Source organism: Seriola lalandi, unplaced genomic scaffold, assembly GCF_002814215.2.
Source record: "Seriola lalandi dorsalis isolate HSWRI2012SDOR001 ecotype SW California unplaced genomic scaffold, Sedor1 jcf7180002054773, whole genome shotgun sequence".
NCBI classification, from domain to species: domain Eukaryota; kingdom Metazoa; phylum Chordata; class Actinopteri; order Carangiformes; family Carangidae; genus Seriola; species Seriola lalandi.
In genome coordinates this window covers 58,375-84,873 of record NW_019525326.1, presented here as the reverse complement: position 1 = coordinate 84,873, position 26,499 = coordinate 58,375, and the positions used below count along the sequence as shown (strand labels likewise).

General features: G+C 41.7%; 2 protein-coding genes across 3 annotated transcripts; both read right to left on the bottom strand.

The window, feature by feature from the left end:
• Window positions 1–692: 692 nt before the first annotated feature.
• On the bottom strand, window positions 693–8,169 carry LOC111669105 (histamine H3 receptor). The gene is made up of 3 exons (XM_023425329.2): window positions 6,795–8,169; window positions 6,162–6,328; window positions 693–3,279 (listed from the first exon to the last, which is right to left on the bottom strand). The coding sequence occupies exons 1-3, from the start codon at window positions 7,069–7,071 to the stop codon at window positions 2,422–2,424; spliced, it is 1,302 nt and encodes a 433-aa protein (XP_023281097.1). The 5' UTR covers window positions 7,072–8,169; the 3' UTR covers window positions 693–2,421.
• A 1,619-nt stretch (window positions 8,170–9,788) lies between these two features.
• Window positions 9,789–26,426, bottom strand: impact (impact RWD domain protein). Of its 2 annotated transcripts, XM_023425341.2 has the most exons (11): window positions 26,251–26,424; window positions 25,000–25,128; window positions 24,850–24,902; window positions 24,662–24,724; window positions 24,435–24,520; window positions 20,128–20,259; window positions 19,950–20,044; window positions 18,629–18,702; window positions 17,985–18,075; window positions 12,726–12,860; window positions 9,789–10,146 (listed from the first exon to the last, which is right to left on the bottom strand). In XM_023425341.2, exons 1-11 carry the CDS (start codon window positions 26,296–26,298, stop codon window positions 10,099–10,101), a joined length of 954 nt encoding a protein of 317 aa, XP_023281109.1. In that variant the 5' UTR covers window positions 26,299–26,424; the 3' UTR covers window positions 9,789–10,098. The 2 variants fall into 2 exon arrangements, with proteins under 2 accessions (XP_023281109.1, XP_087035169.1); XM_087179043.1 differs by lacking the exons at window positions 9,789–10,146; window positions 12,726–12,860 and adding an exon at window positions 16,953–17,401 and having other exon boundaries at window positions 26,251–26,426.
• Between the last annotated feature and the right edge of the window lie 73 nt (window positions 26,427–26,499).

The following is a 26,499-nucleotide window of genomic DNA, read 5'->3' as shown; positions in this document are numbered from 1 at the left end:
ACAGACACTTAGACTGACTGCACTTGGTGGATGGAAGCAAAGCTTTTCTAGTCTTATCAAAGTGCTTTACAATGGAAGCCACGTTCACCCAAAGACACTAAGAAATGTGGGCTGGAGGAGCCGGGAATGAAACCACCGACCTTCCAGTTAGTGGACGACCCACTGTAGCTCCCCCCTACCAGGAAATCTCAATAATTAATACTTTAATAATAATAATAATAATAATAATAATGACAATTTTCCCGCTGCACTGAAGCTTACTGATGTCATTCACTTGTAAGTCACTTTGGATAAAAGCGTCTCCCAAATGAGTAAATGTAAATGTAACACCTTCTACAAAATAAAATAAAATACAAAATAAAGTACATATGAAGCATCGTTCCTGAGCTGTGCAGTCCTTAATTATCCCAGACAGCTGATCTACGGACTGTTAGCTGTTAGCGACCTAGCAGCGTGTATACTGACTGTGCATGGGAGCAGACCTCCACCAGAAACTCTTTTTTTCTTGACTCTATTAGCCGTTTAAAAGCCTCAGGATTAGCACAGATTTCTTTTGCTACAGTCTGCGCCTAACATTTGCCTGAGTGAAGCTGGTGACCACATTTGTTTTGTTTTTTTCCCCCCCCCCCCCCAGAGCATCTCCACTGTCTGTGCTCCACATTTCACCAATAACATGTACAGTTACAAACCTGTGGTCAGTCAGTCTTCTCTTTATTCTTTCGTTGGCTGCTCACACCGACACACATTCACAGCCAACACACAGGAGTTTGGGTGGTACAGTCAAGTCTTTGAATAAATACTGCACTTAAAGAACACAACCATCTAGCTTGGCATGGATATTGTTGTACAAAAGGTTTTAATGCTGCTCTCAGTTTATAGTCCTGTACATTTGAACATCAACAAAAAAGAAGTGCAGACTCGGTGTTGGCAGATAACAGCTGATCCACCCTGCCCCTCGTCTACTGTTCACATAAAATGATAAATAACATCACTGTGATAAAAGTCCACTCAGCAGCCAGTAAACATACAGGTAATTCTCTTCTTCTCAGGTGCGCTGAACTCTGTGAAGTTCTCCTGCTGCACGATGAAGAACTTGAATCTTTTAAGATAAAAGCAAAAGGACCTTCTTTGTCAAATTAACAGCCATGAATTCAAAACTTGAAAGTGAAAGGCTTTTCACGTGCACAGGTTACAAAACCAAAAAATCACTCCTGCACATCAAATTTGATCTAAGTAGGAGTTGAAAGGTTTTCCGTGGAACGCTGCGTAGCGTCTGAGGTTGTTGTTTCCTCCGTTGTTCAGTTTAACAGCTCGGTGTGATGCAGTTCTCATATAATATCTCTGACTAAATCATGGTGATCGCCGGGGTCGATCAGCCTGTGGACGTCTTCACTTCACAGAACTAAACCACATCACTCCTTCCTGTCTGACGTACAGAGACTGTGAAGGTGAAGGTGCATGTTCAAATGTTAAAATCAGGCACAGCCTCTCAGGAGCACTTTAATTACTGCTTTACCTCGTCGTTAAAGGGACAGTTTGGGTTATCAGACGTGAGGTTGTCAGTCGGTGTGTTGCCTGCAGCAGATTCAGGTCAGAGACGCAGCAGGAGTCGAGTGATGAGCGGCTGTGGACGAGGTCATCCACAAAAACCTGTTTTAAACACTTTTAAAAAAATACCCACAGAAGAAAAAGTTTTCGTTTTAATTTGAATATTTTCACTTTATCTGCCGTCAAACAGCCATTTCCTTTGGAACTACATTTTCTCAAACGTTGAAGCACCGTGTTCCTACGTCACTAAAATGTCTCTGTCTCCACACGACATGACTGAATGACATGGCGTAGACAGAGACAACTGCAGTGGAAGGTCATCGACAGGTCTTTTCTCGGCCTCTTGCTGGGCGATGTGTTACCGGCCTTAGCTCTGTCTGACTCTAACAGCTGATCCGCGGAGCAATACGGTGCGTGCCGAGGTTGCGCCTGTGCAAGGGTTCACAAACTGTAATTCCAAAGTAAAGGGCTGTTTGACGGAAAGATAAAACTGTGAAGGATTTTCAAAATAAAGCATAGACTTCAACTGGTATTAGTTTAAAACAGGTTTTCCTGCTGACCCTGGTGCTGTGCTAAACTGGCAGCACACTGATCTGAATCTCCTACACACTGACTTCAGGTGAACACCTCACAACCCCACGTCCAATGACCTGGACTGTCCCTTTAACCACATCACAGCTACAGTTTCCTTCTCTGGCACACTGTTCATGACCATGTGGTGTTGGCGTTCTGCCGTCACACGCGCAGCGACAACTCTCTTACAAACATCGGCCTTTTTTTGTTGTTGATAGAAGAACAGTATATGGATTTTTACAATGTTTGACCAACAACAGTTACTGCATTGATAAAGCGTGTTAGTGCAACAGAGTGCGTCTAACAGGACAGCGCCTCCATCTGAGGCTGCACCGATTGTCTCTTAGGACACAGTATCTTTGAGAAAGCCCTTCGAAAGCTGCTGTGGCACAGCGGGTACAAGAACGGGTTGATGGCAGAGTTCAGCCACAGGAGCCAGAATGTGATCTCGTACCAGTGGTTTGCCACACATGTACCGCTGCAAGCCGCACGGATAATCATTAGCAGAGTGTAAGGAGCCCAGCAGATCCCAAAAGTGCAGACGATAATGGCCAAAGATTTGGCAATCTTTTTGTCTCGGGAGAGGCGTGATCCGTGCGTCCTGCGGCCAGGCGCCATGCAGGACGCCGTGTGCTGGAACAGCCTGGAGTGTTTTCTGTTAGGAGAGAACTTCTCCCTCTGCATGAATATCTGACTGGTGTTTGGGTCCCCGCTGGAGGAGGGGGACAGGACGTCGTCGTCCTCGATAACCGCAGAGATAGCAGTCGGCTCGCTGGACGACACCTTCCTCGTTTTGACAAAAAACACGGACCAGGCTCCTCCGTCTTTGTGCCTCTTACTGTTACTCTGAGCCTTGGCCTCGTCCTCGCCGCAGGCGCCGCTGCTCTTGTTCCTGCGGTGGATGTTCAGGTAAATGCTGAGGTTGAAGAAGGCCACCGTCACGAACGGGGTGAAGAACTCGAAGGTGGAGGCGCTGAGCAGGAAGTACCAGGTGTAGTAAAACTCAGCGTAGCACTCGTGGGCCGGAACGATGCTCTGGCCGACGATTTCCTCCCAGAAGATGATGGCAGGGCCGTAGAGGAGGAAGGCCAACACCCACACTGCCACCATCTTGAACACGGCCTGGCGGGTCATGTTTCTCTGCGCTCTGTATTTAACCTGAGCCGAAAGAGAGGCACAAGAGTGAGTGACAGTGAAACAGCCTGAACATCCGCTCCACTACACGGCCACAGTGTTCGCTGCTCACACACAGTAATAAGAGACTGACAAACACTTCTGCTCCGAGCGTCTTGTTCAAATGCCGCCGCCTCGGAGCAGCAGAGAGAAGCTGTGAGTGAAACCCTCTGCTGCCGGTCTTATATATATATATATATATATATATATATATATATTCAGGACAAGAGCCACATTCACTGATGCAACACAAGAGAGTGAAAGAGACATCCGGTTCCTCCCGACCCACTCCTCCCCCCTCATCATCTTCTCCTCCGCTTCATTTTCACTTCACCTCTTCTCAGTCTAACCTCTGTCACTCAGCTGGGCTCCTCTGTTTCCACTCTCTCCTGTTTCTGATAGTTTTTTATCTTTGCTTCGCCTGACACCATCGAATGTTTCTCTGCGGTTGCAACAGCTGGTTCTGACAGCGTGAGACATTGATCCTGCTAAATGTGACTGTGGCTAAAGAGCAGCTTAAAAAATCCACTTTCTAACCGATTCTGGCTCCAGTGTCTCTCAGCGTTGATTACAAAGACACAGCAACACCCATTTCCATTTTAAATGACATAAGGCCTGGAGAAAATAAATAAGATTTCACACTAAGATACTGAGATTAAACCATGAATCAGAAAGAAATAAAAGTAGCCGCGAAAAAAGCGATGTAATTACCAAACCCAGCTTGATAAGCAGCCAAATAAAGTTCTTCCTCTGTTCATGTGGGGTCCATCAGTTTTAGCAGCACATGAAAATGATTTTTTCTTTTCAAAGTTTCATCTCAATCAAGCACAATTTAACATGTATGCTGGGAGATCCTGAGATTTAATCTTGGGAAGAAATTTTCTATGTAAAAAAAAAAAAAAATCAAATGACCAGATATTGAATCTGGTTTTACACTGACCAATAAATATCTGCTTGTTTTTGTTTTGGGTTAAAACTCTGTTTAATAGTTAAACTTCAGCTATTTCATCTTCAACTTGCATTAAGTTGAGAGGATCACCAGACCCTACATCCTACATTTCCCACGATGCAACTCGATAAGATCTCTGATTAAACCCCCAAAGAAAACTTCGATCCCAAACTGGGGATAACCCTGATGACATCATGATGACATCATCAGGGTCTTCAAACTTTAGCTGTGTCTGACATCACGCCCTCATACCCATACCCTCGGTGTGGTTCAAAAATCTGACACCGATTCCTCGACTTCGATACCACTTCTTAACGACTTTTTTCAATATTGAATCTATCAAAAAGAAAATTACAATGCACAGTACGGTACAAATTAGATTTTTACATTAGTTTTATTTTTAAGCGCGGTCTCTTTACACACTCACACCTGTTTAATTAAATGAACAGCCAATCACCAGCATCATTAGATCTTGGTCCAAGCATGCTCCGTGCTGATTGGCTCACTGACGATGATGAGACTCATTTACTCCTTCATTACTCCGTATTGAATTTTGGTATCAAATAACAAGACGTTTTTTCGATCCTTGATAGAATCAAACCAATTCGATGGGACCATAAAAGTGTTGATGCCGAGCGCTGCACTCACTCACTACTCCCCATGTAAAACACACTCAGCGGTTTCGTCATCACTGTCAGCTGTTGATGTTCCTTGACGGCACTATATAGTGGATACGCACTCGGAGGGACACTACGGAGGGTCTTTGCTTTGTGTCACCAGATGTGAGGCTTCTGTTGCCTAGCAACCTTGACAACATGCAACTTTCTATTTTTTGCAAAAACTTTAAGTTTTGAGACCCGTGATTTTTAATAGTTGAAACCAAGCATTTAAAAGTGTAATCCTCAGACTCTCTGTTGGTGCAGTTCCTCTAACGACCACTAGAGTCTGGCTCCAACAGTGAGTCAGTCCCCATAGACTCCCATGTTAAAATGTCCAACTTTACAGCAGAAATAAACATGTTTACAGCCTGGTACAAAAACTGTTTTGGTCTCTAGAGCTAATTTCCTCCTTCATGACACCTGTTTATATAACTCACCTGTTTACATTTTATTAAGGATTAAGTTAATGGAAGATTGAGGGCGTGGCCTCTTTGAGTGACAGGTGGTTGAGCATATGTTTGCCACAAACTCTCCACACATGCCCCTCCTCTTTTACCATTTTTGGATTAGTTGGGAGTTAGGGGCGGAGTCAATGTTGCCAAGATGGCGACGGTGGAGCAGCTCACTCTGAGCTTCAAAACCGCTCTTCAGAAACCTGTGGGTGACGTCCATCTTTATTAACAGCCTATGTTTGGGCCATGAAGGATTCACCTGTTGGAGCCTTCATCGCCCAGGAAAAAAGGACGTATTTGAAGGAGTCTTCGAAATGAGACGGACGAGTCGCGCCGCTGTGACACAATCTTCAAGCGCAGCGACTGAATTGGGAACCAGCTCGACTGAACAGGGAGGGATTGTGATTTCAGACACGGCCTGTGTAGCGCTCCTCAAGTAAAATGAGGGTGTCAAAACGGTGGAGTGCTCCTTTAACTGAATTATAATCATCTGTTCAGACGGCTGAGTTGGCTGCTAATGTGCGCATTGACAGTATTTACTGACCGGATTAACCCAGACAGTTTCAAGTTCTGTCTTTAGATTGACTGGATAAAATGAGAGATTAAAGCCAGACTCTCTATAGTGGAGGAACACAGCAGTGAATGTAAATGACTCCTCTCTGCAGAGCAAACTGCCCCAGGGGGTGACACCTCTTAGAATGGACTGTGGTAGTATGTCAGGTGTGTGTGTGTGTGTGTGCTTGTGTGTGTGTGTGTGTGTGTGTGCGTGTGTGTGTGGTAATGAGCACCTCCACAGTCTATACTTACAGCCCTTGTGACTGACAGGAAGCGGTCATAACTAATGAGGACGATGTTGAAGACTGAGGCGGTGCAGAGCAGGTAGTCCACGACCAGCCACACCTTGCAGAGCCCCTTACCCAGCATCCACCTGCCTGTCAGGTTGTATGGGATGTACACTGGGATGCAGAAGGCACCTGGACCACACACACACACACACACACACACACACACACACACACACACACACACACACACTGCATAATAATTAAATCCCAGAAAAAACACAGCATCACCATTAACACCTCTCCGCACAGAGACCTTTTACCTGTGACTAAAAATCACCTGGTCACTGCTTGTTCCCAAAACAAAACCACCGCAGTGAGAGAGAGAGAGACGTTTAGAAACAAAAGAGAGAGAGAGAGAGAGAGAGAGAGAGAGAGAGAGGGCTGTGGTTTAGCGGGTGTGAGAGCATCATGAAAATAAAACAGGGATACAGATACAGATACAACAAGGATGCCAGGTCTCACTCACTATAATTATATTGCAGGAACATTACAATGTGTTTGGCGCGTGCACAACAAGTGTTGGAGTGGTTTTTCATTCATAGGCAGGAACAAAAGGTGAATTAGAGACAAAGAAGAAGAAGATGCACCAACTCACCCACGAGAAAATCAGATATGGCAAGGTTCAGAAAGAAGTAGTTGCTCTGATTCCTCAGGGTTTTATCCACAATAAAAGCTGTGATGACCAGCGCGTTCCCGGCAACCACCGCGACAACCAGAGTCACCATCAGCACCGATAAGATCACCACCAGGTAGCCCGGGAGGACGGTCCCAACCTCGGACACCGCGGGAGTCAAGTTGCCGCTGGAGTTGGACTCCAGAATACGCGCGTCCATAGTTAATGTACAGCCACAGTCATTGTAGACCGGTTTCATCTCACGCACAGACACGAGGAGCAAGTCCAAGTGCGCGCCCGCACCTCCCGCTCCACTTCACCAAGGAGTCACACAGGGCTGAGCACCTGTGGTAACATGAAGACACTTTCTCCAAATCTCCCATGTTTCTCTCCAGGAATAGATCTGGGATCTGGAGACACAGGCTGATGAACCGGAAGCTGCTTTTTTAATAAGGAATAATAAAACTGTATCTCTGGGGGGGTCAGCCCGGTTATTCCCGGTGCTGCTGCTGGATGTGCGGGCTCCGAGGAGCTCACAGCTGCTTTTGTCACATGTCAAACGTGCGGGAGTGGATAATAAGTGCTATATCCGGTCATTCTTTCAAAATAAACCTTTGTCATTGAGGTTTATTAAAATTAAAACAAAATAAATATCGGGAAATTAATAAAAACAAGGTAAGGAGATGAGAAGCAAAGGAGAGAAAATAAACAAATCTTAAAAAAGCGTAATGTGTTAAATTACAGCAACTGTTCCGTCAACACTTTAGTTATCAGAGTTTATGATATTCAAAGCCAACATGTGGTTGAGGAGGGAGATATAAAAAATAAAAACACAGCTAAAATATAAAGGCTACATTTTCGTTTCCATCAATTCAAAATTACACATAATTCAAAATGTGTTTTCTGAGACAAAAAAAAAAGTGTGACAAATTCCGGGCAACTTCCGGTTTTCATCAGGTGATTTCTGCACACTTGACTTTTAGCTTCTTTTTTTTTAATTCACCAAATCAATGTACAAGACAAGATAGGGAATGAATTTACAGAAATGAATAACATTCAATAAACGATGGTGGAAATGATAACAGGCTTCAGCACAGTCAAAACATAAACATGAAGATTTGGAGAAAGAAAGATTAAATCAAAATAAACATCTGAAAATGATTAAAAACAAGGTAAGGAGACGAAAAGCACAAGAGAGACAAGAAACAAATATAAAAATTGATTCTTGGTCCCAACCACTGATCAAAGGTTCAGGCTTTGATCAAAAGCTAAAGTGAGGCAAACTGACATGAAATGACCCGAGCTGCAGGAAGCAGGTCGTCATAAGCAGATAGATGCTTACACCCAGCATCAAGACCAGTGATCCAGATGTCACAGTCCTGATGACTCAAGCTGACAACACTGAGGACATGAGGGATAACCTTCCTCTCTTTAGCCTTTCATTTAGCCCAAAGTAGGTAATGATGAGGGATGTTTTTAAGGAAGACATCAGAACATCATGCAAAATGAAAGGTCAGTTTAATTTCAGAAGAAGCTGCAGCTTAGTCTACAGATCAGGTCAGGCTCTTGATCCGGATCATTACACCTTGTGTAGTGTTTTCATTAAAGACACTTGAAAATCAAGGATGCTTGAAAAGCGTTGAATATTAAATAAAAACATATGAAATAAAAAGCATATAAAACAGGGCTGAGCAATTAATCAGAATATTATTCAAATCACAGGAGCTGCAATGTGTCACAACACACCCTAAATGAAGCGTTGTGGTGCTACAGAGACCCGCAGTCTACAAATCATATTCTCCAGACTTAAAGGAACATGGCTGTTTGCCACAAGCTCCAACAAAAATCACATCATTATCATTATTTTTATATTTTTTCCAGAGAAACTAAATAAATCATGACTCTTATCGCAATCGCAATATCTGCCAAAAATAATCACATTATTATTTTTGTTGCACATCGTTCAGCCCTCGAATAAATTAAAAAATAAAGAACCGACACTGAAAAACATCTATCACTATTTTATCATAGATTTTTTTTTTTTTTAATTTCAAAACACATTTCTTCAAAAGTTAGTTTTTGTGTTACAGTGTTTTCCCGGTTGACACTTTCCATGACGGTGAAATCACACGCTAGCTGCCAGCTAGCTACAGACTCCTTTATCTGGACAGTTATTAAGACTGTGTTTGATTAGCACTTGCTCTTTACTTTGACACTTTGACACTGCCACTAATCCAAGTGTGATTATTCTCAGTGGCCGAAATGAGCAGGAAGCTTTGTGCGCTCAGACATGGAGGAAATTTCAGGAATCTATTGTGTTATCATTCAAATGAAATGTCCTTATTGGATCATGAGTTTTACTCCCTGAAGCTACTGAACAGATAAAAGTCCATTGTTTTTTATACCACAATAGTTGGGTTGAGGTGGTGGAAACGACCTTCCAAGTGCGCAGATGAACCCTGGACATTTTTAGAAAGCCGTGCTCTGCTGCCTGAAGCCGCCGCTGCAGTGGTTAATATGCAGATTGTTTCTTTCCAGGGATCAAGTGACACCAAAACAGAAAGGTGACAGAAACCCCACAGGAGCCGGAGGGAGGTGAAAGCCTTGAGGGAACAAGCACCTGCGATGCGAACCTGAATATCAAGCAGGTCTCAAGTGGATGTTAAATGCAGTTGTGAACATGAACGTGTGAGTGTTTGTGTCTGTAGACACGGGAACTTCATTCTGTCTGATCATATTTCTTGTACATGCTGAATGAACTGTGTCTGGATTTCATTCTGATCCAGATTCAGCTGAATTAACATTTACCAGAGCAAGGATCGTATCAACATCCACACAGAGTGAAGTGATAGAATTCAAAATGAATGGTAAAAAAATATTCATTCATTCAGGTGTGTAATGATCATGTGGCTCAATAATCCTATTGTGTGAGACTGATGGATCAGATCAATAAACACCACACTGTTTATGTCAAAATCAGTTTCTATACAAATCCCCACTGTTTGGTTGTTTTAATGAAAAAACGTTTTCATTCCAACATTTCATTCCAAGGCTTCCTTGTCAAAATGGTGCAATATAAATTCTAAGGTTAAAGCGACCAGCTGAAATAACAACTCAAAACTCCTTGGAGACATTTTAGTACCTTAGTTATTTTGAATAATTTGTCTCTAATTGCATGAATCAACGCTTGTCTCCCTCCAGACGTTTCCAAATCAGCTGAAAACAACTTCTTCACTTAATTAAAAAGCGAAACCTGCACAAATGTCTCTTTTTCTTCTTTTGAAATTCATTTTGTCTTCTTGCTTTTTGGCCTTTTGTTCTTGGCAGCTGCATCCTGTGAAACAAGAGGAAAGGATTAGACAACGAACAGACTCATAATTATCTTACATCAGCGCTAACCTCAATGGTGCCAATGCTTTTTCCATGTTTAATATTTGAGTGGTGTTTTACAACCCCTGACACTTTTTGCCTGAACTCCTGCTGTGTTTTTCTGTGTTAGGGAAATGTGTAATTTATAATGTGCTGATTGGTACGCTCCAAACTGTTTTTAATATATTCTAGAATTATAATAAAAGGCAAGCGCAGATGATAATTCTCTAAAATACAGCAGGATGATAAATATTAAAATTAAACGTGAAAACTTTTAATATTCATGCAGCTCTTTCATAAGTCACATGGTGTTTGCACTCTGGCTGTGGAACCATCCAGTCCTGTGTAATACTGGTGGTTCAGCTCTTATTGTCTCTGTCCATTTTTCTCCTGGATCCAATCCAAGTTTCCAGAGAGTTTATTAATTTTACATTTACCTGTGGTAAAACTATCTCCATTCACTTTTCCACAGAATTATTGTCCTGTTCCCTAGTTAGTCTTTATCTGAAAGCATATCTTTCAGCTAGCATATCTTGAAGGTATTGTACGGTGTTTAATACTTATACACATACATCAGGAACTGACCTGAATTGTTTTGTTTCTCACTCAGACAATAGAAAGTTCCATGTTTACTAGATGAAGATTTAAACCTAGAGCTGAGGGTGTACCTCAAGGGTCAATTCTGGGTCCTGTTTTGTTTCCTTGTAAACACTTCCTCTTTTCCAAGAGTCTAGGTTAGCAGCATTACTCAAGATGGCAGCGTCGGCCATGTTCGTCAGTCCATCACTTCAGGTTACATCCCTGTTTATCCAGAGTCAAATAATCTATGAACCATTTTTGTGATTGTGTCATATTTTGTCTCGTCTTGAGTAATGGCTAAAAAGTGTTTTCTCAGGTCACCATGACCTTTCACCTTTGACCACCAAAATCTGATCAATTCATCCTTGTGTCCCAGTGAATGCTTGTGCCGAAATTTGAAGAAGTCAAGGCATTTCTGAGATATCGTGTCCAAGAGAATGGGACATACGTACGTCCAACCCGATGGACAACCCGTAAACAATAGCCGGCTCTGACTGTCGCCGGCGCTGAGACATAAAAATCGTGACAATTATAAGACGGATTAGGGAACACTTTAAAACGGCGACCATGAACTGCGACACACCCGGTTTGTATCCAGCTGGGAACCTTTGTTGTGTGTTGTTCAACTCTCTCCCCTTGTTTTCTCACATCTTCCTACTGTCATAAAACAATTACTTGAAATAGATTAACAGTTAAAACATGGATGGATTCCCACGGCATTCGTGGTTCCCAGTGGATGAATACTAATGACTTTGGTAATCATCTGATTTTGTCATTGTTTTATTTTTGGAATGACTTCCCTTGTGTGTCTTGTGGTTATTTTACTTTCTGTCTTTCTCCCTAGTGGGTTTCACCTGTGTTCAGTTACCCTTGCCTCCCGCCTGTTTCCCTGTGTCTCGCGCTCCAGTGCTTAGATTTTCTGTTTTACTTCTGTTGAGTATCCTCAGTGTCTCCATGTGTTTCTGTTTTTTTGGACTTGTGTTTCCGGGGCCTGTGTCTGCATCAAGTGAGACTTTTGAGTGTTTTCTTTGTTTAATAAATCACCTTTTTTCCTCCTTTGGATTTTCTGCATTATGTCTTTAACACTACAAAACCCAACACCAGGAGGTGGACATTTGTAAGATATCTTGACAGCTTTTGGGTGGATTGCCATGAAATGTGGTTTACGTCAGGGTGACATCTGAACATCATCTCAACTTTAAACATCACATCACAATGTCTTTTGAAATGTTTAATCTTCATTTTTGACCCGTCAAATCAAAAGACCCTGGATATAGTTCAGTCAGCGAAGGCCGACAAAAACTAAACTGTTTGTCTTGGATTTGTTTAAATGGTTATTGCTTATTTTTAAAGAATTTCATGAACTGGAAACAAGCCGTTCTGCAGATGTTGTAAGTCCCTCTGCCTGCAGACAGTGGCCTCTAATTTGCTGTCAGGATGGGAATGAAATAAACTGTGGATTTGTACAGTAAGTTGATGGAGTTTTGAAGTAGGATACGTTTAAGAATAGGTTTGCAGTGCCTTTAATCTATCTGAGGCAGCAGCTCAAGGGTGAATAATGCTATCTATGGAATAACTTCGCAGAACACAAGCTTCAAAGCAGCCTGGACTTAACTTCAGGCTGGTGAAAGCAAAGAGAAGGTGTTTGATCTCCAGAACAAGTGGCAACCAGACACTTCAAATGAACCAACGTAACATGACAGCTGCTGAGAAGCTACTGTGGAAACACAAAGCGAGGCGAACAGACACTCTATATATCAATATAATACATCTATAACTTACCTGTAACTACACTGTTCAAATACCTCTGACTCTATGGCAAGATTGGGCTGTAAGTCAACTGAACTACAAGATACCAGATGGTTTCCAGCATCAGAAAACTGACACCAAAGTCAAACTTGACGGATGATGTGTCAGAGGAAGATGACAGAGCAATATATATAAGAGTCCCAGAGCGTGTCTCACCGAGGAGGCAGTGTATCCCTCCTCCACCAGGATGTTCCTCGCACAGTTGTTGATGTGTTTGAAGCGGTCAGGACCCAACAAAATACCTCCATACCATCGAGACACCACCACCATGACGTTACGCACATCCAGGATCTGTGGTGAGAGACAGACGAGCTATATGTGAAATGAGTGTGAATTTGAGGGAGCCAGGAAAGAGACAAGTATATTAAAGTCTGACATAACAACATTCCCTGGCAGCCATTTTCAAGCAGCAAGATATTTCACACCAGGTGCGATACAGTGGATGAGTCCTCATTACGTACACCTGGCTCAGCTGCCAGTCTCCCACACAGTTTCACTTTCATCTGAGTGTTTAATTTGTAGATCCGGGACATGTTTAAGGTTCAACTTATTCATCTGTAAAATCATATGAAATAAAACCATAAATGTAAACTCAAACAACGTAAAAATATAATCCTCAAACCAATAAGACATGTTCAAAATATTCAACCATAAAAATACCATTAAAACAATGGAGTAAAAAAAAACTACTAAAACTTCTCTAATCAATATTTTTCTATATCAATAAATGGATTAAAAGGCATTTTTAAGATCTTTTTGTTGCTGAGACTTGGGGATGTGCAAGAACTGTTTTTGTAATCATCATATTAACAGTGGGTCAAATGACTCCATACAGATAATTATCACCCTCAGCTCTACAGGCTGTTTCAGTGTCGTTAACCTCAGTTATGATTCTCCCGCAGGGAACTTTGCTGTTTTGGTTTGCAGCGTTCTCATAAGTGTTGTTTCCAGATGCAGCAGCCAGCTGTTTTCATCAATAAAGCTCAAACCACTGTGCGCTACCTGTCCCGCTCCGACAACGAACAGCAATCAAACAATCTCTCAGGACGTGGTTCAGAGTACAAACAGAGCAAATAGGAAAGTGAAACTGGGCCTATTCATCAGGTGACTCTAAATGAATGCTAATGTTGCTTTTTATCTGTAAATAAGGCAATTGTGTGCATTTAACAGCAACTAGGTGTCTCCTTTGACCTCCTTGGGCTAATCTTGTCCTCTCTACTGAACATGCAGTGATTCATTGACATTAATCTCATCAAACTGCAAGTAAATAGAAAATAAAGTAATTCCACACATTTCAGACTATTCCTTTAAAATAAAAGGGATGATTTGGCTCAAATGACTGATCTGTCATCTCATCTGCATCTGGCTGCCGACACTATTCATCACTATTCATCTTTTATTCATCAACTCACACTTCCACATTCACGAGCAGAGAGCACAAATATCAATGAGGAAACGGGTGTGCAATGAGATTGGAGAAGAATGGATTAAGGAGAAAGCTCTTCATGTAAATTGCTCAGCACACTGAGAGAGTCACAAGTAGAAGATTAATCAGTGAGTTGAGGGAAAAGCAGGAACACAGCGGACCTGATGCTATCACTCCAGTTACAGTTGGTCAGTCAGCTGCAGGACGCGACCTGAGTGACCTGATAGTGCGTCTTTTAATCTGCTCATATGTCCACATGTTTAAAACAAGACAAGGTGAAAACCTAGCATATGGCTAGTTCACATATGGGTGTGGGCAGGATGCCATTTGAGAACCCCCCCCAGTCCAGGGCAGAATTTCTTTTCCAGTCTGACCATCTGCCTTGTCCTTTCCTCATGCGGACTCATTAGGGATGCGATCATAGACAATAAACAAAAGCTTAAATGCTAATTTAACATACCAGAATTAAATCCCCATTTCAGCACCACGGACAGCACCACAAGGCCACGGCCTGCCAAAACAATTATTCATAAACTGCAATATTTAATAGAAAATAATCTCAAAATGCAACAACGAGCTGTCAGCATAGAAATAAAGAGACTATTGTCATAAGAGATCGAGCGCCGACAGTGAGAGTGCATTTCTGATTTTGTTGTTGTTTGCACTACAGACCGTCCCTGAGCGAGTGCCTGTCATTCATTCATTGAGAGCGGACTGGGCTTACATATGTAATCAATCCTCACCAATGCCACCCGAGCTGTCCATATAAAAAACAGGGAAATTAGAAATACAAGGCCTGTTACCTTCTGTAGTTGAGGTAAATAAAGGTCACTATTTGAGGAAATACAGTGGTTGAATACAGTTGTAGATCAACTGTTAACACGCCCTGATGAAGTAACTGAAACTGTTTGAATCAAATTGTTTTTAAGAGCAACAGCCAATGGGAAAAGTCCAACATTTGGCCGACCAATGGTGTAACTTCATCACTCACTCAGTCAGTCACGGACATTTGTGCATGCAGCACCCAAAAACAGCATATATGAGGGGATGTGGCTGAGTTTGCATTTGACTGACGTTTTGGTTTAAAACACTAGTTGTGTTGACAGCACCATTATTCAGATGGTTAGAAAAGGATAAAATACTAATTTAAACCTGACCACTTTGGGACAATGCAACAAGCTAGAAACACAACAGTCATATTATCACTTTGTGCAGTTGATCCATCTGTATTAGCAAACTTTTTATCCATCCAGCAGACTGATTTGGACTCGTGTTACTGGCCATATGACAACTGTGAGTCCAATACTCCCTCTCTTTTAGCTCTGTTCTGGTCTCTACCAACTCCTGGGGGAAACGTTTGGCTCTTTACTTTATGTTGACCAGCTAGCCGCTAACTGTGTCTGTCTGCAGATGGGTACATTGTACTTTGGACTTATCAAAGCTTCTTCTTCAAAACAGTTGCCTGCATTTGTCAACAAAACTAATGTGGGTTGAGCTGAAAGACACAACAATGCCGAGTACAGCTGAGGTCAACCACAGGGTTGGTGATAATTCTCTATGGTTTCCTCACTACAGACGACAACTTTCATGTTGCACAGTCATCAGAGCCACTGTTAATATAAGAAAATATTATCAGGGCAGCTTTAATGTGAAGAGCCGTGACATATGCATGAGACTAAAAATGTTTCCTGGGGCTGAAAAATAGATCAGAGATAGATAAAAGTTGCATACTCCTTTGCAAGCTTCAGCAAGTTTGTAGCTTTTTTTTCTCATTTATGAAAAATGTGTCTGACTGTTTTGGAGGGAACACTGAATTAGTCAAAGTTTGATTCATCTGAATTCTGAGCAACAGATTGCTGTTTCTGACACACACCAAGAATCCAATGCAGTATTTCACACTGATTTATCTCTCTAAAAGGGTCACAGCGGTCGAGCCGACTGCCGCCATCTTATGAATGAGTATGAACTTTAACTTGAGTCATAAATCTCATCTGGAAAAGTGCTGACATGACTCTGGACCCTCCGGTAATGAGGATCACAGAACGACTACAAGTCATCACCGAGCTCCGATTACAGCAAACTTTCTGTTTTGTCACAAACCTTTCACTGGCCTTCATTCAATATCACAGGGACACAAAAAGTGTGTGGACAAGTGCACATTTCGTGTTGTGTGGGTGTGTGGGTGCGTATGAATCATAGTGTCATCTGACAGCACAAGCCGGTGACAAGTGTCTCTTTGATATGTGAAATGAAAAGATTAATAACTGTGAAGTTACTGTTGTGGGAGTGATTCTCCCTGGAGAGTCACAGAGTGGAAGTTTACACATTATGGAAATACTAGTGGTGTGTGTTTTACTAGTGCAGTCCTGTAAAGACTCTGTGTATTTAGTCATACAGTATGTTTCTCAAGCAGCACACTCACATAAATTAAAGCCTGGCTCTGCCTTCAGGATGAGCCACTCAACAAGTTCACACCATGATTCTGATTCAGCAGAGACCATGATAACGATGTGCTACAATAAGATCAACACTACCCCTAACATGATGATAATTACTTCGCACTTATATCGCAATTAAATGTCTCTTAAGCAAAGTGGTTTGACTCTTGGTGATGTTTTCATGATATAATGAATTTCAACTAATGTGACTAATGTGTGCAATTAGTCAAATAATCACTCAGCCAATCAAAAGATGAAGTGGAAACTGCTTTGATTGCTTTTGCCTAATTCATTTTTCCAAAACATTTGCTAAATCCAGTTTTTCAAACACAAGGATTTTCTGCTTCTCTCTGTGTTATATCAGTTTAAATCAAGGAATTTAGGTCTTTGGACTTTTGGTGGGACAACACTGGGATATTGTCAGTTTGTCTAGCAACATCTTTAGGTTAAAGTTTAAATATTGAACACTTTGGTTTATTATGGTTTATGAAAAATTGCAAAACTAATAACAATCCCATCTTTATTTATTATTATTTATGTTTATTGTTAAAGACCCCCTCCAATGAAAAAATACAAACAAATAAACCTGAAACCTCGTCAGTACGGAGAGAGAGAGAGAGAGAGAGAGTCAGCATTGCACAGCCGCTAACACTGTGTCAGCCACTGACAGTTACAAGCTAACAAACAACATAAACAGATGCTAAATATGCTAACTGCTCTGATCCGTTTGGTTCTGGTCTCAGACTCCTCCTCTGAGTCTGGGTCTGACTGAGGCTCAAACATGTGGCTGAGTCTCTGATGTTTCCTCCTCTGACCATCTTCATACTCTCTGCTCTCTCACCTGTGACCGAGAGTTAGCATTAGCACAGCTGCTAACACTGTGTCAGCCACTGACAGTTACAAGCTAACAAACAACATAAACGATTAACTAAACTAACCGTTCTGAGCGGGACGCGCTGCTCTTTCATCTGTCAGGGAGAAAGTCACTTTTTATGAGGGAAAACCAAATTAAATAAAATATGAATCATAGCAGAGAATTTTTACATAGTTTAAAACATGTTGCTAACAAACTAAGGTAGTGAACTTGGCAGTTTATTAGGTACACCTAGCTTATACTTTGCAGTTGTAGATGGTTGTAATGTTCAGTGTTTGTTGAAGCAGTAAGTAAGAGAGATGTTGGTTCAACTTTACCACAGACAACATGAGGTTGAAGTTGACTGTCGGAGGCAGTGGGAAGCTCCTGGCTCATAACCACCCCAGTTTAAAAGCCACAGCAGATGCCTCATTATGCAGACTGGAAATGAGCGAGGCCGCCTGGAGCAGACACCAATTAAGGATGCAAAGCCAAAGTAAAGTTGGATGCAGCAAGTAAATTCAGCAATGTTCTTCTCATATTAATTCTGGGGAAAGCTGTGAGTACTGCACTGATTCATCAGCTCTTCTGGCAGTTTTTTCCTTTTTAAGAAATGCAACAATCAGTTTAGTATGCAGCAGAAAGAGTCATGTGTTTGGTGGAGGTCAATGTTTGTGTTTTCTGAATAGAATGATAACCTGCAGTAAGTGAAGCAGCCTCCCGCCTGCAGCTGTCTCCCCGTCGTCCTCGCAGTCCTGCAGGAAGCTGTGCTTATCTTCACAGTAAATCCTGTAACACACACAGTCACAGCAACTTGGCATTAAAACATGTCTGGGCAGAAAATGACGCTGTGACACCGGCAGCCTCTTCGTCGGTGTCACAGCCTCTTCGTTTTTTTCTTTTTAAAGTGGTTTAAATGTCAACATCTCCCCCCGTGAGTAATGACCACCCAGACACTGCATCAGCAGCTCCACATCGACTTCATTAGACCATGCTAAAAAACACTTTCCCACACAGGCAGGCATAACACACAAACACACACACACACACACACACACACACACACACACACACACACACACACACACACCTTTTCACACAATACACAACAGTCAGAAAAACCTTCATTTTGACCTTTAATTGCAGCAATGTGGCCTTTAGAGAGACAGCAAGGCCTTCGATCATCTAAACTTATCTCATGTTTTCTCCACTAATGAGACACGATATGAAAATACCCTGAAGCTGTCAGTATGATTTACATTATACAGTCATGACAGATATATCTTTATAGTTCCAGTCAAAGGTTCTGGACCCCACTGTGCACATATCTGCCCGTACTGACCTGTATGCATAAATATTATGAGTGGCACTGGCGATCTTCTTGTTCTCGTACAGCTTCTCCAGAACCATTTTCACCTGCAACACACAACAGGCAGAACCATGAGCATCAGGACACGTTCACCTCTTCACTCACATGCACTTCTACGTCAAAACTCCTCAGACACTCAGAGCAGGAGCCATATTGTTTCCAGGTTAGGAGTCTCATTCCTGTGGACACGATTTCTCACTAACAAATTTGGCACAAACATTCACTTGGACTCACGGATGAAATTATTAGATTAGATTCATGTTTTGACTTATGATTAGATTTTGGTGGCTAAAGGTCAAAGGTCACAATAACCTCATCAGTTTTGGCCTTGTGAACGCAATATCTCCATAACACCTTGAGAGAAATTCTCGAGATCTGGTCAAACATGTTTACTATATTTGCTTATTTACTGACTCTTCAGTCTAGACGCCTTATTGTATTATTTATTTGTCGTATTAACTTGATTACTTTTCTTTCTTTTGTATATGGCCATGAACAGCAGGTGTGAGGGCGGGAAGGATGTTTTATTTTTTGTGTTTTTCAGTCTTCAGACACTCTAGGTATCACACCCTACAGCTGCTGCACTGACGTAATATAAAAAGAAGGAAGTTGGAGATGATGCAGTATCTGTGCAAATGACTTCAACGTGCCGTCTGACTCATGCACAAAACAGCCTGTTTATGAGTCACATTTCATACAAACAAAACTGAGTTTGAAAGGCTAAAAATAGATTTTAACAATAAACTACGATTCTGACTTTCCCTCCTCGGCCTCTCCAGTCCTTTTTCATTTGTCTCAGTTAACGATGAATTTCACATTTCCGGTGCTCCTTTAAAAACACAACACCTCTGCAGTGTTTGTATTTGTGTCCCATTGCTTCCTGTTTCTAACTGATCCTCAGAGATCAGTGAAGGCAGAGTGTTTCAAGTGAAGACAGACGCAGTTTAGACATTAAGGTTTTTCTTTGAGAACTGAACACTTCCAGATTATTACCAGACAACATGTAAATCCTGTGCAGGCCTCAGTTTATTCAGATCTGAATTAACAGCTGCGTCTGTAAATGTTTTAGTCCAAATAGCACTTGACAGCAGGTGGAAGCTTTTAAGACGAGCCGGTGCGTTTCTGAAAGGTCAGAGTGAGAAGATCTCGCAGGAACGAGCCAGACGAGGTTTCAATTAGGGAAAAATCTTCCTCCTCCAACAGCCTCAAGGAACTTCTACTGAAACTTGGACAAGCTGATGAAAATAAAGTAATTTTGTTATTTAGAAAAACACCAGTAGCTCATGTGCTGTACCTGTCTGGGAGTCACCACAGGTGCCAGGTGAGGCTGGAAGGTGCTGCGTCGGTCTGTGATGGGATTTCCGTGTTTAATTGGAGGCAGCTCTTCACCTGCACGATGAAAGGTCAGACGTCACACCTGAGCTGTGTTTTAATTTATATCTCTGAATCCAACACAACAAAATGAACGGTACCGTTCGTAGGATCCATGAAGAGATGTGCGTTTTCTGTGTTCAGTTTCAGAGTCCTGAAGTCAGGTATGTCTTCATCATCATCGTCATCGTCCACCTCCTCAGACGTCATGTTCACCTTCTCTGGCTGATTCACTGAAGCACGTCGAGGACAAAACATCATGTCTTGTTAAAGGAAACCTGGTGCAACCTGAGCAAAATAATTTACCTTTACATGACCAATGGTCACATGACCCGTTATACCAATCAGACAGTTCATAATGGATGATATAAATTACTAGAACCTGACTAATAGATTTTTAGATGCTAATATCATTTTCAGCACAGATCCTACAAATGTGACTCAGCAGTGTAATTAATAAAAAAATAAAATAAAAATAATAATAATAAATAATAAATAATAATAAAAAAAATTAATTTGCATAGACATATACTTATTTAATTAGATTTATCTACTTTCTTAGGTCCACTATCTATCTATCTATCTATCTATCTATCTATCTATCTATCTATCTATCTATCTATCTATCTATCTATCTATCCTTCATCACATCCAGCCCCATGATAATAATATAATAATAATCCAGGGTTACAGGGTGAGGCTGTTACATTTCTGTTACTGTCAATAAATCCTGGGAAAATACCTCAACCAAGGATTTGTTAACCCTTTCTTTCAGCACTAGACAACTTCCCCAGCCTGACTCTGGCTCTCAGCCCTGATGTCAGTGGTTCCTGCTGAAGATGTAAATCTTTGAAAATGTCACAAATAAATTGTCTGTGAATCGTTTCCTCCTTCACTCCGCAGTGTCTAACAGAAACTCAGAAGTCAGCAGTAAATTGAGATTTCAGCCACTTGCTAATCATCATCATTTGGCGTCATCACTGACAGCTGCTGAGTCGCACAACTCCAGTGTTCATGCCTGTAAAATATGGAGCATTGCATTGTGGGATAATAAGCAGAAAGTAGTGAACATGCCGTGGAAATATAGAGGATTCAGTCACATACTCACAATTCAGACATGAAGGTAAATACAGTGCACTATCTACTAGATTGGGGGGGGGGGGGGGGGGGGGGGTTCAGACACAGACGAACTTTCATTTTGAAAAAAGCCTCAGTAATGATCCTCAACCAGGAGGAAAGAGTGAGACTTGGAGTGGTGTGAGTCTTTGTGGCAGCAGGATGGTGAACGCCATCCTGCGGTCTGGAAAACAATCAGGAGAATAACGTCCTCTGGGGACGAGGTCACGTCCTCCACGTTTTCACTGTTTCACACAGATTCTTTTCTTCCTAAACTCTCTGAATATTGGTCTGTTACTGTCCGACCACCACAGTCCACATGAGACGAGATCTGATGACAGTGTCGGTTCACTCATCAGAGCCCAGTTCAGTTATTATCCTGCACTCACAGCGAGGAGATGAAAGAGCTCCAGCTCTCAGGCCACATGGTGAAGGCTGCGGCTGAAAGCAACACCACAGCTCTGTACTACGAAGCAGGTTCAACAAACCCAGGATCACTTTGAGTTATCTGGCTTAACTGATCCTAACATTGACCGTCCTGGATTACCTGTACTGCAGAGCAGGTTATCACCTTGTTTTAAAAAAGTTTTAATATGAGAAGAGACGCTGATACCTCAGTGGTATCGACGTCATGAAGTGAGAATCAACAAGGTGAAATTTAAATAATATGATCACATGACTAGATTAGAAAAGAAACAGAAATAATTTTCAATGATTAAAATCAGTGTAAGAATAAACTGTAAATAAGAACAGGTATCATTAAGTTATACGTTATATTTATGTAGTTAATTTATATATATTAAGTTAAATAAAAAGTTAATGTCAGACTGTTTCTGCTGCAGAGAGAAGAAAAGTAGCTGATATCTGATGAGTCAGTCTGACTGAAATATTCATTTATAATCATGACATATTAATTATATATATAATTATTAATTTAACAGTGTGTGGACCGTTGTTGGTTTAGTTTTTATTCTGAGCTGCAGTGATGAAGAAGAGTAAAAGCTTCATCCTGTCCATTAAAGAATCTGTGTTCAGTTCAAATGAAGATATAATAGTTATTTTATTTCTATTTTGTGAGATAGAAATAAATATAAACTCTCCTCTGTTTGTTAGAGACCCTGTTTGAAAACCAGAGTGGACGCATGGAAAGACTCAACAGGAAAACAAACACTGATTTATATAAATAGCTACTGATCCTATTATTTATCACTTTATTGTAAACTCTCTAGTTCCCGTCAGGATCCTGTAGGAATGATGACTCAGTGTTTCCAGCAATCTGATTGGTCAGGAGTTTGGCTGTTGACGGGTTTTGATCTGATCCTCTGAAGTTAACCTGCATCAGAGCAGGTTAGGAGTTCAGTATCAGTTACCATGGTGATTTATCCCGGTAACAAGAGAACCACCGTCGTAGGACTGACAAGCCAGAGTTAAACCTGAAGTTACCTCGATAACCTCAGATCCTGCTTCGAAGCACAGACCTCAGAGCTCAACAAAAGCCTTTTTTTCTGTGAATATTTTTGTTTACGTCTGATTTTCTACTGAAGTGAAGCACAGCGCTCAATGAATCACAGGGAAACTAACAGTGCAGAAGTTAGCAGAGGATTTCACTGACAGTACTTGTTAGTTGGATCAATTCATTCAATTTTTTTTTTTATGGGATTTGATAATGAGAAAAACACCAGACTTATCATTTCATTTTCTCAATAACAAGTAACTGAGACCTCAGACGCCCCAAAGACAGGAAATGGCAAAGTTGAGCTGGTTACAAATCCAGAAAGCTTGCTGTGATAATGTGAAGCTGAGTAACGTGTGCACTGTTTATTCTGTGCATGTACTGACACACGCACATACGCACGCATGCACGTACGCACGTACGCACGCATGGACACACACATGCTGCCAGAATTAATCTAAAGTACGTGGGCCTTCATATTTATGTGAACAAATCTCTGCTCTCAGGGTTTTTCTTTGCTCTCATTCAACCGAACTTCATCATCAGGCCCATTATTTCTCTTTACTTTTCATGTCCTCGCTGTTGTTTACTCCTCTTTCATTTCCTTTTCTGTGAAATGTGGGTCTTCAGCCTTATCACCCCCTCACACACTTCTCTCTCTCTCCCTCTCTCTGCACCATGTCTGTGTCATTTGAATGGGAACAAGCCGTCAAACCTGCACCTCTGCGCTAAAGTGCTGCAAACAGTCAGACTTATTACCACATGCTTTGCAGAGAGACGGCGATTTGTGCTCCACAACAAAGAGAAGGATAGTTAATGTTTTTCAGGCTTCTTGTTATCAAGGAGACCATCTGCCTTAATAATAAAACACTGCTGGTCTTGGCTTTCGGTAACAGACGACGTTACATAGATACCTATCTTAATTCAGTCAGACACAGCAGGGTTTTTTAACGCCCCTACAGGCCTCTGTGTTTGTCGAACAGCTTCAGATCGCAGCAGAAAGCTGGATCACTGATGCAGGAGCATCTCAGCAGAACCTCCATGGACGACACTCGATTCATCTGGACTGTTTGTCTTAAAGAAATGATCTAATATTTGACCAGGTGAAGAACAATATCTTTTATCAGACCTGGAACTGGAAGCTACAGAGTGTTAGCATTAACATTAGTTTATGCTACTAAGCTACAGCTGCCAAAACTTACTACAGAGAGTTTTCCACTAGTGTTAGCATTAGCATTAGTTTATGCTAGCTAGCTACAGCTGCCAAAACTTACTACAGAAAGTTTTCCACTAGTGTTAGCATTAGCATTAGTTTATGCTAGCTAGCTACAGCTGCTAAAACTTACCACAGACAGTTTTCTATTAGAGTGTTAGCATTAACATTAGTATATGCTAGCTAGCTACAGCTGCCAAAACTTACTACAGAGAGTTTTCCACTAGTGTTAGCATTAGCATTAGTTTATGCTACTAAGCTACAGCTGCTAAAACTTACCACAGACAGTTTTCTACCAGAGTGTTAGCATTAACATTCGTTGCTGCTGAAACTTGCGACAGACAGTCGTCATTATTAGTTATTGGTTAAATATGAGAAGCCTGATCTGTGGACAGTGAATTTTGAGTGGTGCATACGCTGGACAGGCATAGCAACAGTAACCAAGGGGGACAGGGCTTAACAACCTTTCAAGTAAAACTAATGAGTGCAATAAAAATGCCCGCACTCGCTGCTCTACAGCAAGCTCTGCTGCACTGATAAGCGTCTTTCAAGTCTCATTTCAAGCCATTATGAACTGCTCATAAAAGTGCGACCTTCAAGCACAAATTTCATTTTTCACACCTCACCTGTTTCCGAGCTCTGGGATTTCTCCACCAGGAATTCTCTGATTCTCTCCACCCACAGGTAAAGGATGCTCTCCCCCACGTGCTCCCTGTGGAGATTCAAATATTTTGAAATATATGAGGGAGGACCCTCAAAGAGACACAGACTGCCAGGGAAACAATGGTGAAAGGCCTTTGTTGTCACTGTACAGTACGTCCTCGTGAAGTCAGACATTATGAGAGGCACTCACACATAGAGGTCTTCCAGGCTGTTTGCCAATTTGGCCCTCTCAGGGCCACGCAACCACGCCGCACTACAACAGCCGAGAACAAACAGAGGGTTATTGAGCAGGACGAGTGGGTCTTTGAGTGGCATGTTGTTGTTCCATCAGTTCATCAGATCGCCTCGAGATTACGTTTGAAAGGCAAATTGACTTACTTGATCTGGTAGATGGGAGGGGCTGCGCTCGGATAATCGGGCGGGAGAATTATCTGATCAATTAGAGAAAAAAAAAGCATCATAAACGTGATTAAGAACAAACTGCAGAGACGGACACGTGACTGATATGTAAGGTTTTTTTTCCTCTACCTGTAAACATGCTGTCAGTTTGGGCTCGTCTAAGTCGTTGGATATTTTGATGCAAAATATTCTGGATGCTTCATCAATAACACACCATTCATCACCGTATATGGAAGACAGAGCCTCCACCTCTTCAATCTGAAGAACAGAGGGCCATAACAAATACAAAACATCAATGTGGGTCTGTAGACTAGTATGAATTAATCCATAAAGTCATTTCAGCGTTTGGCCCAGTGATGTGCTGAAAGCTTCGACAGCACACAGTGCTACACCACGGCTTTAACGCTTCTGCTTTAATCCTCAAAGTCTTCCACCATCTGGACAATAAAAATATTCCCTCTGCTGCAGGACAAAAAAAAGACTTTTAACTAATTCCACCAGTTTTGATTCTGTTTCATAAACTCCCCAAAAAAAGGTGGAATAAGGAAATTACATGTTTGTGCTCAGTTTGTACATTATATTTATATTTACATCAGTGTAACTTATTATTCTTTTATATTTTCTTACAAAATAGCATGTTAATATTCTTTTGTCAGACAAAAGGAGCAAAGAGACGTGACACCTCTGGATACCTGGACAGGAAATGTAGTCGAAGCTTTTTATAATGTGCTGCAGATAAAATATTTTTTCATCCAAATGGCCAAAGAGTCTTTGACGGTTGTGGAAATATCTTCAGAACAGCGGTACGTGTTGTTAAACAGCCTCCTGTGATTTTCAATGATTTCCTTTTCCGCTGTGATCTGAATGTAATGTCAGTGCACGAAGAGGCACGAGCCGGAGCTGAACTACACGACAAAGACGAAGCTCCGTTAAAGCTAAAGGTTTAATGACGTCTCCTTATAATGGTGTCAGTGTGTGTTGTTTTCTCACTGTTTCGGCTGCACTGTGCTGATGTGTGGCCTCTGTGCAGCCTCAAACATCACAGGCCTCACTGCTAATGAATCCAAGCACCTTGGGAGCAACCTGCAGAGTGTGTGTGTGTGTGTGTGTGTGTGTGTATTCCTCTTTATTTTATGGTCTGTGCACAGTTGCTCATGCATGTGCATTTTAATTATAGCACCATTGTGATTTTCAGACTGATACTGAAAAGGTTTGTTTGTGCCATTAATTTCAGACCTGTCAGCTGCTGGTCCTTTGTCACACCTGCCCACAGCTGCTGTGTGTCCAATACGACAGTAAACAGGCAGTAAACAGGCAGTAAACACAACTTGTCAGCCTGTGTTGAGTCTATGAGAGGTCCTCAGAGGACAGACATCTTACTTGAGACTGAAGATCTCCTTCATTCTCCGGGTTTAAGATGTCGGCCATTTGTTCACTTCATCATCGAGTGTCAGCTGTTAAAACGTGAAGAAAAGAGAACAGATAAAACTTAAAGCACGTGAGCTACATGTACAGTATAACTCCAGCCTGCATGTGTGGAAGCATAAACTACTTCCGGGTTTTTGTCTTCCGGTTTCCACCACTCAACAAGAGACGAGGCGCTTTGGAGCGATTTTGCAGCACAACGAA